At 39.6% G+C, this 14,403-nt stretch overlaps 1 protein-coding gene across 1 annotated transcript in view; it reads left to right on the top strand.

The window, feature by feature from the left end:
• KCNB2 (potassium voltage-gated channel subfamily B member 2) overlaps positions 1 to 14,403 on the top strand; it is a 201,574-nt gene that overhangs the window by 14,473 nt on the left and 172,698 nt on the right. The window contains exon 2 of the mRNA XM_020812712.3: positions 1,146 to 1,819. Within this exon, the coding sequence (XP_020668371.3) occupies positions 1,241 to 1,819 (579 nt within the window). The 5' untranslated portion in view covers positions 1,146 to 1,240. The remainder of the gene's footprint in view (positions 1 to 1,145; positions 1,820 to 14,403) is intronic.

The raw sequence follows: 14,403 nt of genomic DNA on the forward strand, positions 1-14,403 counted from the left end.
TATCATTAAACATTCTGTATGCTTTAAAATGACTTTGGTGTGCACATGAAAAGGCATTCATTTCATCCAAAGTTCTTTTGGCAAGCAGATTCATAACAAATATGAAAAAGTCTGTATTTAGTGTATTCTGTTTGCGACAGTGCCCCAGCATTTTCAGGTTGTACAAAGTATTGTCAAACAACTTGAAGGCTTTGACTGCCCTCTTCCAATTTTGTGACACTTATTTTCTCCAAAAAGGTATCTTAAAAACATGCAAATATGAAAATACATTGTAAACATGGAGGGAAGAAGCATAGAGAAGGTACCAGTTTCAATCTTTAGCATTCCCTCCAAGACAAAGCTTTGAAAAACCATGGACTGAGACTCTAGAGCACCTCTGTCAATCAGTGACAATAATACTGACTGGCCAAGGGCAGCCTTATACATTCTCTTTCATTGCAATCAAATTAGTACCCTTCAGTAAAACTCTTCCATCAAGTGCACTTGCATGGATGGCATGGCAACACTTGGAGGCTAGTGCTATTAAAGCACTAAAAAAAGAGAGACGCATTTGCAAGTATATGTGTATTTGGTTTTATTTTACATATAGCAAAAGTTCAAAAGGTCCAACTGTTGGGGATTGGCGTATCATTAACAAAGAGATTTTGAGGACAGAGAACCAAAACAGATATCAGAGGAAAGTATGTGGGGAGCTTTCCATTTTGCAGGGGGAGTAGAATCTGCAGGAATTTATCCATGCTGCTGTAATTTGTCCATGGTGCTGATCAGTCTCCATACTACTTACCTAAATCATAAGGTATAACAAAATGTGAAACGATGTTAAATCAGTGATGCAGACTGTCTATTCAAATGAGCACACCCACATAACATCATTCATTAATTCACTCATATATTCACCCATCTAGAATGTAACTGTCTTTGTAGATGAATGAACCATGAATTAGAGAATGTTCAGACTTGCCACTCACAGTGTGTTCCTAAAATAGAGCTCTCAGGCTTTTCAGTAAGTACTATAACATTTGTGTATCAGCCATAAATAAGAGTATTAACAAAGTTATCATCTTTTATTGTAGGAATTTAAATTGCTGTGCCATTTTATTATATCCTAAATTGTGTGTGTGTGTTTTAATTCCTCCCCAATTCAGGAATGGAGGAACTTATCTAAAAAGGATCCAACCTGACTTCTTCCCTGAATACGTTCTTCTAAAGACTTTGGCTTTGCTGCTGCCTCCTTGTCAGGATGGCTGAAAAAGCTCCTCCAGGAATAAACAAGAAGTCTTCAAGGTCCACTCAGTCCCTTCCTCCAGAACCAGTGGAGATAATCAGGAGCAAAGCATGTTCAAGGAGAGTCAAAATCAATGTAGGTGGACTCAACCATGAAGTTTTATGGAGGACTTTAGATAGACTTCCACGGACACGACTAGGGAAGCTCAGAGACTGCAATACCAATGAATCTTTACTAGAAGTATGTGATGACTATAATCTCAATGAGAATGAATATTTCTTTGACAGACACCCAGGTGCTTTCACCTCCATTTTGAATTTCTACAGGACAGGGAAGCTACACATGATGGAGGAAATGTGTGCTCTTTCTTTTGGCCAAGAGCTTGATTACTGGGGGATTGATGAAATATATTTAGAATCTTGTTGCCAGGCAAGATACCATCAGAAGAAAGAGCAAATGAATGAAGAACTAAGGAGAGAGGCAGAGACACTGAGAGAAAGAGAAGGGGAAGAATTCGACAATGCCTGCTGCCCAGACAAAAGGAAAAAACTCTGGGACTTGCTGGAGAAACCCAGCTCATCAGTGGCTGCAAAGGTAGGATCAATGACAAGGTTAAGCACGAGAACCATTGTGAAAACAGGTTTATGTTATGTTATAATGTATTGATAAGCTTTATTGGAAATGTCATGATGTGTATTACCAGTCACATGGCTTTTATCTTGTGAGTTTTTCTTTCTTTTTCTTTGCTAATCTGGTGGAGAAAAGCATTTATTTGCCTCTAAATACTACAGGTGTTTTCAGGTGAGGCATTTACTGTGCAATTGTACTTTCATTTGCAGAAATTGACATGTGGTCCACCTGATATCAACAAATGTCTTCCGTTTTCAGATCTTCTGTGTTTCCCCATGGTTTCTTCAAGAGCTTGGAAACACAGTGGAAGAGACATAGGGTTAAAAAAATTGGAAGTTGTAGTTTAAAAAAAAGGAATGTCTTTGGAATTAATCCATCTTTTTTCTTAACAGATAAAACATTTTAATTGTGAGTAGTATCCTTTGCCTACAAGAATCTTATGTGGGAAGTCTTATGTTTTCTTTGTGGCTTCTTCCTCTTATTTTCTTCCTCTTTTTCTACTGTCTCGTGGACTTTGGGGGATTTCCTTCATGGCAATGTGAAAAACTGTGATCAGATAAAGAAAGACAGGGAACGTCTTGTTTTTGTGAGTCTTGGACAGGCTCAGCTAAGTACAGTCTGCAGGCTATTGGCAGGCCCAAGTAGTCCAGATGTTACTGGGAGTTGCAGTACTGTACTAACCTGCCTCCATGGGCAGGCAAGTTCAGTAAGAGGGTCCTCTTATAAAGCTCCATGAGCTCTGAGAATTGGCAGATGTCGCCTTCATTGCATGGGGACCTTTTCCTCATTGTGAGTCCCTGCTGGCTTAGTGGCCCTAAGGGACAGCTTACAAGTCAACATCTAAAACGACTTCTGGGATATATATCAGTTTCAGGACATTTCACCCCATGGTATGTTTGGATATATAAAGATAGCTTAAGAATTGTTGCATTGTTTTGAAACAACCTGTACAATGTCATTAGAATTAGTCTAGGGTTTTACTGAAGTTGATAATGGAATCATATGGTTCTTTAGGTATTTGTTGTACTGCAACTCCATAATCAATCTCTGATGACTGTGTTGGCTAGATCTGATGGGTATTGCAGTCCAACTTTTTGTGCAACCCTTCATTCCTTGACTCAAATATAAGCCCATATTGTGGTTCAATATATTTCTTAAAGCCTTTTTTCAAAAACCCATTTGATAGACACATACTTAAGAAAATACCCCATAAACTAGAATACATATTGACTTCTACTGAAAGCACTTTTGAATTAGATGTTTGAACTCAGAGACTGTCCTTTCAAATACATAGTTCATTATCTTCATTCATCCGGCACCTAGGTTATTACATCGAGGCAACAGGTGCAAGAGTTTATCTTTCTACTACATGATTCTGCTCGTGTTTGCTTTATTTGTTCAAACAGAATTGAAACTGCAGCCCTTGGCTGTCCAGAATCCCTACAGTAGTATGTTGCTAACTAACAGTGAGCCCCAGATCCCAAAGACCAATATGGAAGAGATGGGGCATGTCTTTGAGCTGATATACAAAATCCAGATAGAGCAAGGTTTAGATCAAAAGCCTTCACAGTATGGGCAGAACACTGATCCAAAAGCAGATGGTGTCAGGTTTGTAGAGTACAGCTGGCCTGTCTTTCGTCTCTTTGGGAAACAATTGCTTGGAATAAAATATTCTTGTAATTTTTAAAGAGCCCAATGCTATTGTTTTTTGAAAATGTATAGACCATTGTCCATACAAAGCTGGCTTTGATACTTGGGATCTATCTATGCTACACATCTGTCTCAGTTTTATATAAAAATTCTCATGTTTCCTGGAATGGGTTATATGAATTACAGCAAAGGTGCTAAGAATGGTCTGTTGCAGATTTTTATTGCTCCTTGCAGAGCCATGTATTCTCAGGGTCTCCTGTGAAGGAGGTCTAATTCTACAGTATCTTATAGTGGTTTGCAGATAAGATCAAGATCCTTACTGCCTGGAAAGGCACAGTAAGAAGACATCAGCATCCTTGCTATCAAGCTTGCTTTTAGCTGTGACAAAGAAGGAAGGCAGAGGGGTGCCTTTTCTAAGGACATGCTTGCATGCTGTTCAACATATCCAGAGAGAACATATAAAAATATTTTCTCTGGAATTGCATCAAAGTGGCTGATTGGTTTCTAGAATTAAGTAGATTCCAAAAACAGAAGTAGAGATAACTAATATGGCAGGTTACACATCTTAAGTAAGCTCATGTTTCTGCAGCCTTCCCAAACCCTCTAGATGTGTTTGACTACAAGCTCTATCACCCTAAAACCATGAGCGAAGGTCTTTTGGCTTTGAATGATGAGGCGGGTGTAATCTAACACAATTGAAGAATACCAGGTTAGAGATGGCCGTGCTAAGGAAGGGATAATCCAGAAACATCTTCTTCTTTAAAAGTACTATTGGTTTGTTTGCACACTTTTGGCCCTGTAAACTGTGTTGGACAGCCCATTCTTGGGTAAATGATTCTTGGGTAAATGATTCTTAGCATCATTTACCACTGACTATGCTAGGTAGGGGATATGATAGTTACCGTTCAACAGTGTTTGGAGGACCACACATTCTTCATACCTGAATTAGCTAACTGCATGCTATCAAGTCAGTTCTGACTTATAGTGACTCTTTCCAGGGTTTTCTAGGTAGATAATACACAGAAGTAGTTTATCATTCCCTCCTTCCGGGGGCAGCCTGGAACTGTGTAGTCTTGCCCAAGACTACACAGACTGGCTTTTGACCCAGAAGGCATAGTGAGAAATTGAACTCCCAACCTCTGATTGCAGCCAGATACTTAAACCATCTAGCTCTCCAGCCAGTGGTTTCCTGAAACAGGTCTCCTGATATACTACATATGGAAAAGTAAGGCTATAGATGGTCATTGACTGTGCCAGAGTAACTAGAAACGTGCACTGTATTCACTGAAGCATGACTGTACGTCTGGCAAACAAGATAGAGACTTGTCACAGATTTTCATCTCCTTTAATACTACATTTAACACATACAGTGGTACTATATTGTATTCCATAGTTCATATGATCCCAAAGGTCACACGTGAAAGGGTGCTGACTAACATGCACTGCACTCATAATTACAATTTGGTTTGTTTTCCACCATGAAGATAAATCCTGTCACTGAGTGTTACCATTGGGATTCTTACAGTACATAAGAACCAGTGAACTGCTGCCTCAGAAACAGCTTGGAAATTTACATTTAAAAAGTAATTAGTTATTGCTTCAAGTTCTCAAAAGGTGGATAGTTAATAGTTGCAAGATTGTTCAGTAACTCTTGGCCGCCTCATTATTAAAATGTAACTCAAATAGTTATTTCTAATTACTTTCTAGAACTATTAGAATGTACGAAACAAACCATATTAAGGGCGCACACACACACACACTTATAACAGTAATGAGAAGGGTTACAGTTAAATCTCTAAAGCAGTCAAGTTAACCCTGATTATGCTACAATCAAAACTGAAGACTATAAAAATCTGCCTTACACTGAGTCAGACAGTTGATCCAGTATGATCAACTCTTCCTGGCAGCAGTACTCCAAAGATTCAGACAAGAATTTTTTGTGGCTTTATCTGAAGTCCTTGATGGTCTCTACAAGCACTTAACGAATCTTAAACCTGCCTAGCTTTGGCAGTCAGACAAGATCAGTGTGTCCATGGCAATTTAAATCATTATTTGTAAATGACTTCCCTTAACATATTTGTAATGGTTTAATGGTAATGGCAAGCTCTGATCTGGAAATTGCTGTAATTAACCCAAGGATTATACATAATTACCCAAATTTCAGATGTTTAACAACTTCAAAACTTTTTTCATTGTGATAGCCGCCTAGAGTGGTCTGGTGGGCCAGATAGGCGGGGTATAAATTAAATAAATAATAATGATAATAATAATAATAATAATACTGTACCTGACAAATAAATCTCTCAATAGTAAGGTTTATTTTTCTCCATTTGCCATGCTATAGGCATATATTTTGCTAATAATCTAGAGTGAAAACTACAATGTATAACTTTCAAGTCCACCTGTGTATGTTGAAATTCCTACTAAAATCATCTCTTGACTTTTCTACACATGCAAATGAACCATATTTCTTCCTTTAACATATGTTTCTGTTGGAGTATCTGGAGACATTCTTTTAAGAATTCCTTTTGTCTTTCATTTAGAGCATCTGTTTTACAAATGTCCATTTATAATCTACATTTAAAGCATCATTGCCTGGGAATATCATCATAATACAGTATATCAGTAGCTGACTAGATAGCTCAGTGAGATAGGTATTTAGTTGCAGAGCCAGAAGGTTGAGTTTGTTTCCACACTCTGTTTTCCAAGAAAAGAGCCAGCCTGTGCAAGCTGCACAGCCCCAGAGTGACCCCAGAAGAAAGGAATGATAAACCAACTTTGGATTGTTGTTGTGGGTTTTTCGGGCTCTTTGCCCATTGCCATAAGTCTGAATTGACTTGATGGTGACTGCTGAGTAGTATTCGTAGTCGTAGTAGTGTATCAGTTGCTCATCAATTAAAGAAACTGCAATTCTCTTTACCCTTCATTCAAGATATGGGGACACAACCACCAAATGCCATTTGCAGAGCAAAGCTATATTGTAAATAACTTCAGCAAACTCAGTCTAGAACCTCTGTATATCAAGGTGGATCAAATAACAAGGTGGATCAAATAACAATTGTTTTGTCTGTGTGTGTGTTCTTGATCCAATACATTTATGATCCAACTAGTGAGAAACTGAGGAATTATTTGCACACATAGTGTGGCTGGAGCCAAGCTGGTAACAAAATGCCCAGGGAGCTTCGGCAATACCATCATATTTTCCCTTCTACCAGTCATCCACTTCTATGAATTTAATGATCCACAGATCTCTTGACATTGTATTCTGTGGCTAATTTCTACAAAGAGTTCTCAGGGCCCAAGCCTGTCTATTTCTAATGAAAGATGTACAGTATGTTATATCTCATGTGTTCTAAGGAAAGCTGGAAAAAAACTAATAATGTTTCAGAGAAGGCACACTGCAAGTACTTTTAGGATCTTATTTATCATTGTTTATCATTGTTTATTTCTGAAGATAAGTTATGGTACTGAAGATAGCTTCTATGATGTATACCTTGATTGCCAGGATCAACAGAGCCTCACCAGTAGGGTTGCCAAATATTGTGTGGGTGAAGGCAGACATCAGGCATAGTATCCCCACTATAACTGATTATACCTAGAGATTATTTTTAGAAGGGAATGCAAGCTTCTTTTTCTAATCACTTTCCATCATAAGAGTCTTGTCCTCTTTCCCATAAGAGAGGTAGGTCTCTCTGTGTGTACAATCTGTCATACGAACTTTGGCTCCCATAGCCATTCTTCCTGAGTCCTAGGTATTCCTCTTTCTTAGGGGAGGGAGAGCTGTGTGTACAATGTGACCTGTCCAGCACCCATAATCTAGGCTGCTGGTCTCCAGTGTGAGGGAGGAAGCTATCACATTGCTAGTATTCAGTGAAATTCAGTTGTCAATTCAGTTTGCTTGTTTATGGCGAGTGGAAAGGGCACCATCTTGGTGCTTTATTTAAAGCAGCAAAATTTCAAGAGTGGACCAGATCATGTTGAAATTACATTTTCTTCTTACTTTGAGACTGAATATCTTCCATTAGAGCAGGCTTGTCCAACCTGCGACCCGAGAGCCGCATGCGGCCCAGGTCAGCTCGTAATGCGGCCCAGTGCAATTTTTTATTTTTAAAAAAAATTCCAAAGTTTCAAGTTACACTGCTGGTGCTTGTGGCCGGAATGCAGCCAGGGCATGTCACAACAGTAGAGGGGGAGAGAGGGGAAGGAAGGAGTGGGAGGGGAAGGGACAGGGGGGCTGTGTTACTGCATTGCGCTGTCCCTGTCAATAGGTGGACCCCCTCCCGGCCTCATAAAGCCACCGGAGTCGAAGCTGGCAGCCTCTGCTGTCTGAGATCGCAGCTGCCAGTAAGTGTGCTTGGAGCGGGGCTGCGGAGGAAGGCTAGGGCTGCCCCCCCATGCGGCCCAAACCAAATGTATGTGCGGCCCAAACCAAATTTTCATCTTCTAATGTGGCCCAGGGAAGGTGAAAGGTTGGACACCCCTGCATTAGAGACTTGATTAAAAAAGCTCATATTCCCAAACTTTAGGTCAAGCTTATTAAAGGTTTTCCTAAAATAGAATTGTATCTATATTGGTTTCTGAACAGTATTATACAAGTTTATTTTAGCAGCTCTGTTGAATTTAAAAACCAATTACTATACTTATCCTTAATCACTGTTATTTAACAATAAAAGTATTGTTTAATATCAGAAAAGACACAATTTCGTGTTTTTTTTTCCACAGACAGTATATTAAGAAAGCAATAGAATGCCAGCCGAGAATTGATTTTGTATTAAAAGCTTGTGTCCATGAGTCCATTATTAAAATATTATTTACCTTTAATGCTCTCTCAATGGGGTATCGCATAACTAATGATTCAGCATTATTTTTATCTGGCACAGTTATGAAAAAAAAATAAACCCAGTATTTGAGCTATTTGACCCTGGTTGCATTTTACTGCCTTTGCTGAATTGTACATAAGGCTTTTTTTCTGAGTTGTATCTCAAATTATTGCATATTACTATGTCACAGCAGTGTGGCTGGACATCTTGAAGATTGAATAAAACAAGCAGAAGACTCCTTTAAAGTAACCTGTTAGTTGTTGACAGTTCTTCATAACTCAGATACTTAGTGAAGGTAATACTGGGGAGAGTGAGCCAGACTCAGACAATCTATCAATGGCTTCCAACAGCTGCAGCAGTGAATATTCTCATTCATCAAATGCAGAGAGGAAAGGGATATTTCTGTCATGGGCTATGAAAAGAAGGCTCCATTAATTTGGCAGTGTTTTGTGAATTAAAGCCACGCCTACCACCCTAGGAAGCATTCATGGGTCTGATACTCTCTACTCCTAGGGCAGGGCAGCATAGCTTGGGTTCCTGCATGACCAGAGCATAAGTTAGTTATCTCTTTTTGAATAAAACCCCACAGAATTCCACAGCCAGCATGGCTGGTAATATTGGGGCTTTGCTGCATAGAAATGGATTTTGTTTCAAAAGCTTCTTCATGAAAAATAGGGAATCAGTTGTTAGAATATTATTTACCTTTTCTGCTCTCTAAACAAGGTGTCACCTCGAAGTCCTGCCAGCTGGGGAATTCCAGGGGATCTGATCCAAAAAAAAAAAACTTTTCCCAGCTCCGCCACTTGAAGTAGATATCTTTTTCATCTAAAGTAGGGATAGCGGTAGCTAAACTTCCTGAACTGTAGCAGGTGCTACAAGTACTCAAATGTTTGCTACCTCTGGGAACATATATGGAACTGCAGTTACCTTTCAATGTAACTGACTGAACTTCTGTAACTAAGAAAATACGTATAGAACTAGGACAGAGCTTGCAAAAGTTACACTTTGTACAACTCCCTTAACCGTCCAGATCGTAATTCAAAAGTAACTTTCCTCTGGTGAATTCTGGGAGTTGTAGTCCAAAATGTAACTTTGCCAGCCTCTAGATAGGACTGGCCATGTGGCTGAACACATTATGTTACATACCTTTCAGTTGTAAGTCACCTTTCACCTAAATAGGTAAAGATGTATCTGTTCTGCTGTATGTCTGTGAAATGCTGCAGGTGTCTTATATGCTATTCTAATTATGGGTTGTTCTCCCTCAGGTAATTTATTCTGAGAAAGTTAAGCTGGAAAATATACAATATGGGGAATCAAAATGAGGACGGCTTGTGAAGTTTTTATATCATGCTGCACTTCTTATACACAATGATCTGTACATTTTCCATATGATTATAAGCTCGTTCCTTAGGAATGCAGAACAAATCCATACGATGCCCCTGTGTGCTGGGTTTGGCATGCTGATCTCTGGCTTAACTGCATGATGATGTAATGGCACACTTAGGCAGACAAATCCCTAAAGACTCAGTGGCTGAAGGGTTTTTATGTGTGTTGTTTATACCACTGAGTGCATGGCATTTGTGAAATGTAGCTCCCATTCTACAGGAGTATTTTGATGTTGGAGGCAAACCTTACTATTCCACATACCTCATCACTGTGGTATATTAAAAGACTAGACATGTGAGACTTGCACAGCTGTGGGTGAAAACAGCATCTTATCGGAAAGATCTGTTTGATTGGATAATGCCGTCTGTTCCTTCGGCAGAGCACTGCTCTCACGCAAGCCCAATCAAAATGAATGGAGGTTGTACAGGGGCAGTGCTTTAGCAGACTGAGGCCAGGCTACTAATTCTTTCACTGTGCACAAAACACATTGATATTTCAAAGCCAATCTCACCCTTCTTGGAAGGTGAACAGAGCATGATGTGTACAACTGTTGTTCAGGATTTTACTTTAAAGTGGTTAATACTGAATAAGCATCTAATAAAGAAAAAAAATACATGCGGAGGGGGGGTAACCAGAAAGGAGGGCCAGAGGTGTCCAACTGTTTTAGTCTGAGTACTAAACTCTTCCAAATCAAGTTGGTCTTGTGACAGAATTTTTGAACACAAACACCTATGCCATCGTTACCCCTCCACTTTATCCACACACACACAAACAGAGAGAGAGAGACAGAGAGAGATGCTTGTCTGGGTCTTCAAAGTGATGTATAGAGGCAAGGTGACATTGTTAGACTTTCTTTTTCATACAGTATTATGGTCTGAAGCAGAATGTGTCCTTTGCTGCTTTTTTTCCTGGACAACACTGCCCTGCAAGTGGGGCTTAATATAAGGAATTATCTCAAGGCTCCCTGCGCACCATCCGATTGGCTCCAGACTATTTCTTTGTCTAGCAAGAAAGAGCTTTTTTCTGGTATTTACAACTGCCCATACTTAAGTTGTTCTGCACTTAAATGAACAATATTAAAATAGAAATTGAATCCTAGTGTTTGTCCATTGGTAGCTGGTGCTTGTAGTGCTTGGTGAGACAGAAGGGACAGCAGCACAGTGGTGAGTGAAGCTAGGATAAAGAGATGTACACACACACACACACACACAGAGAGAGAGAGAGAGAGAGAGAGAGAGAGAGAGAGAGGCAAGGCAACACACATATGGCTGGCAGGCATTCATACAGACCTATCTCATCCACTGCCACATTTCTTCTCTCTACAGTTCAGGTGAGGATCAGAAAAATACACCATGCCACCCAGATAGGAATATGTTTGCCTGCTGCTGTTTCTCTCTTTTTCCTGTCTGCCTTTTTCACTCTAACAGCCATACACATGCATGTGCACAGAGAGTTTGAGACCAGAAGGTCAGCAAGAGAGAAACACAAGCATGTCCCTGAGTGCCCCCGCTGTGTAAAGGGGTTGGTTGAGTATAGCCTGATTGTACTTGCCATAATGGATTTTTTGCTTAGATTCTGTCATATTAAGAATCCCACCATTAGATTACTGAGTTTTCTGATCCAAGCTAGGGGCAAATGTGGGTACTCATTCTCTCCCTCCCTCCCACACACGGGGGGGGGGGAGAGAGCATATATCATTCATTGGAAGCTGTTCAGCCACCTGCAGACTTTCAGATATGTTACATTACAAATATAACCCTCCAATCTGCATGGCTGTTTGCTTGAGATGATAGGAGCTGCTGTTCAGCAAATCTAAGGGACACCAGGTTGGGGAAACCTCATATGTCATGTAAAACAGATTGGACAATGTCTTGGACTGGAACATCTTCAAATACTGAGAAACTTTTCTTGATCTGACCTTCAGTGCATACTTCCTGGGTCTAATGAATCTCTACCAGAACAAGGGTGACATGAGGATTCCAGTGAAGTTGATCAGAACTTTGCTGCTGACCCTGTTCAAATAAAGAATTTTATGCCGGGTACATTTACTCAGAAGTGTTTGTCAAAAATGGTATTGCACTTCACTAGACTTATACCTAAGCCCTCTGGCTCCACTTGCTTAAAACCTGTGTGGATTATCTAAGCTTTTCTGTTCTTTTCTGTGTGATGAAAACTAAATAGCAGCCTAACCTCAGGAAAAGTTTCTCTCAAAATTCTTCTTAGACGTAACTTTCCGAACCCTAGGAATTGTAGCAGATTTCACTGCAGGACACTAGAGGACATTGCCACCCTGAATTCAGTGTTTTCACTTATCTTTCTCTGAGTCCCAATTGATTCAACCGCAAAGGTTTGGTAGTGCTTAAAATAGCAGAGATGTAGGACATGCCAGAACCATCACAAGGGCAGCCAAATGACAGTAACACAGTTCCGGATGTCGGCAGTCAAATCCAGGATGCTCATCTGGAAGGGAGCTAACATTCCATGCATTACGGTTCTCACTTTAATGTATCTTGGGCTAGTATAGTATTATGCAAGCCACAATAACCAATGAATTAAAAATAATTATATAGGAATCCTGCCTCTAAAAGCCCCATAGATATTTGTGAAATATGAAAACTGATTCAAATACTTAGGCTTTAATTTTTGCTTAAAGTATTTTTCAATACCCCTTTGTCAATGAACACAGTGAGAGACCGCTGTCTTTGTCCTTTTTCAGTCTTTTGTTTTAGACTTTATGTCAAACAGGCATATTATTCTTGTGCAACTGTAGGAAAAAACTGAGGTGCTTTCAGATGGAGATTGTCAAGATTTTCCTCCTATTGTGTTCTTCTCAGAAGGATGTTTGTGGAGATGAGATAGAGGGCCTTATTGGTGGTAGCTCCTAAGGTATGGGACAGGGACGTGGTGGCGCTGCAGGTTAAACCGCAGAAGCCTCTGTGCTGTAAGATCTGTAGATCTGCAGCTGTAAGTTCGAGTCCACGCGACGGAATGAGCGCCCGTCGCTTGTCCCAGCTCCCGCCAACCTAGCTGTTCAAAAGCATGCAAATGTGAGTAGATAAATAGGGACCACCTCGGTGGGAAGGTAACAGTGTTCCGTGTCTAAGTCGCACTGGCCATGTGACCACGGGAAATTGTCTTCAGACAAACACTGGCTCTATGACTTGGAAACGGGGATGAGCACCGCCCCCTAGAGTCGAACACTACTGGACAAAAATTGTCAAGGGGAACCTTTACCTTTTACCTAAGGTATGGAACTGTCTAACAAAGAACTGCCTCCTTTGTTATCCTGCTCCAACAAGCAAAGCCTTATTAAAGCTTGCATTCACGAATTAATTTGAATCATGTACAGTACTTTCTTTATGAATGTGCATTTAAATTGCATTCAAATTCATATCAATAGGTTTTTAAAATTATAATTTGTTCAGTGGTGTGTTAATTTTGTAACTTGTTCTATTTTTATCTGTACTGTTTAAGTTAACCTTGTCAGATCCATGTTTTAGAAAAAAAGCTGTAATTTAAATCAAATAAATAAATAACACACAGGAGGTTTAAAAATGTAAGATGACATCTGTATCCCTCTTAAAATTCCATGTCTCAGGTAGAATGCACCACGCAAGCAACTCTTTCAAAGCATCCCAGATACATTGAAACTGACTGTTTTTTTTCTTGCAAGTTTTGATCCAAAGCATTGCAGTCAAATAATTATGCTTGCTTGATTAAATTTATTAGGCTGATCAATCAGCTTTGATTTTATGACAAGTCTCTTTCTACTGAGGAAAATGATTTTAATTTTTTTAATAAATGTTATGGCTCCATATTAAAACTAAACAGCCAGTAATCTACAAATGATGGCTACAGGCAGAAAATGTCTCTATTAGATTAGCATTTGTCCTTTGTCCCTATCCTAGGGCTGTCTTGACCATTTCTCTTTAATCCAGAGAACTTTATGATCAGTGGGGCAATAGGGTTTTGGACCTATTATTCTCTAAAAGCTCACAGAGCTTGGGAATTTGGGGGGGAGAGAGGACTACAATTGCTATAATTCCACAGCTACTATATCTATTGGCCCTGTTGGTTGGGAGATTCTGAGATTTGTAGTACACAAAAAAGATAGGTTCCATGCTATTTTCATACTAGATATACCCATACCTACCTTAATATTGCATAGCTGCTTGTTACAACATGATTTGTGACGTAGAATGACAGCTTACTGCATCAGCGAAAGAGTGTCCATAGGTGCCATGTTGCCAGGGTTTGGACATTTCTGAAAAAGTTCATTGCACTGATGCCTTACCTGAGATTACCTATGTAAACTCAGACCATCAAACGAACTTACCAAATTCAAAATTTTAAAATCTTGCCACCAAAAATGATGGCAAAATATTTAATTGAATTGAATTTTCTGTTAGTCAGAACACAAGACAAGGTATGGATAGATATAAGGTCAAATTGTATCTTGATATACCACACATCATTAGATAGCAGTTCATTGAAAGGCAGAATAGCCTGAATACTAAAAAGTGTCTGACTGTCACAACTGAAGCTTTCACACCTGCTATAGTCTGGAAATTAGCTTGACTGGTTTTGTGATTGGCCACTGGAAAGTAACATAGGCTCCACTTTTAAGTATGATTGCTCACACACAATGGTTTACCAGAATCGTGTCTATAGATGGAGTACTAATGTGATTTT

The sequence above is a fragment of the Pogona vitticeps genome, chromosome 4 (assembly GCF_051106095.1).
Source record: "Pogona vitticeps strain Pit_001003342236 chromosome 4, PviZW2.1, whole genome shotgun sequence".
NCBI classification, from domain to species: Eukaryota; Metazoa; Chordata; class Lepidosauria; order Squamata; family Agamidae; genus Pogona; species Pogona vitticeps.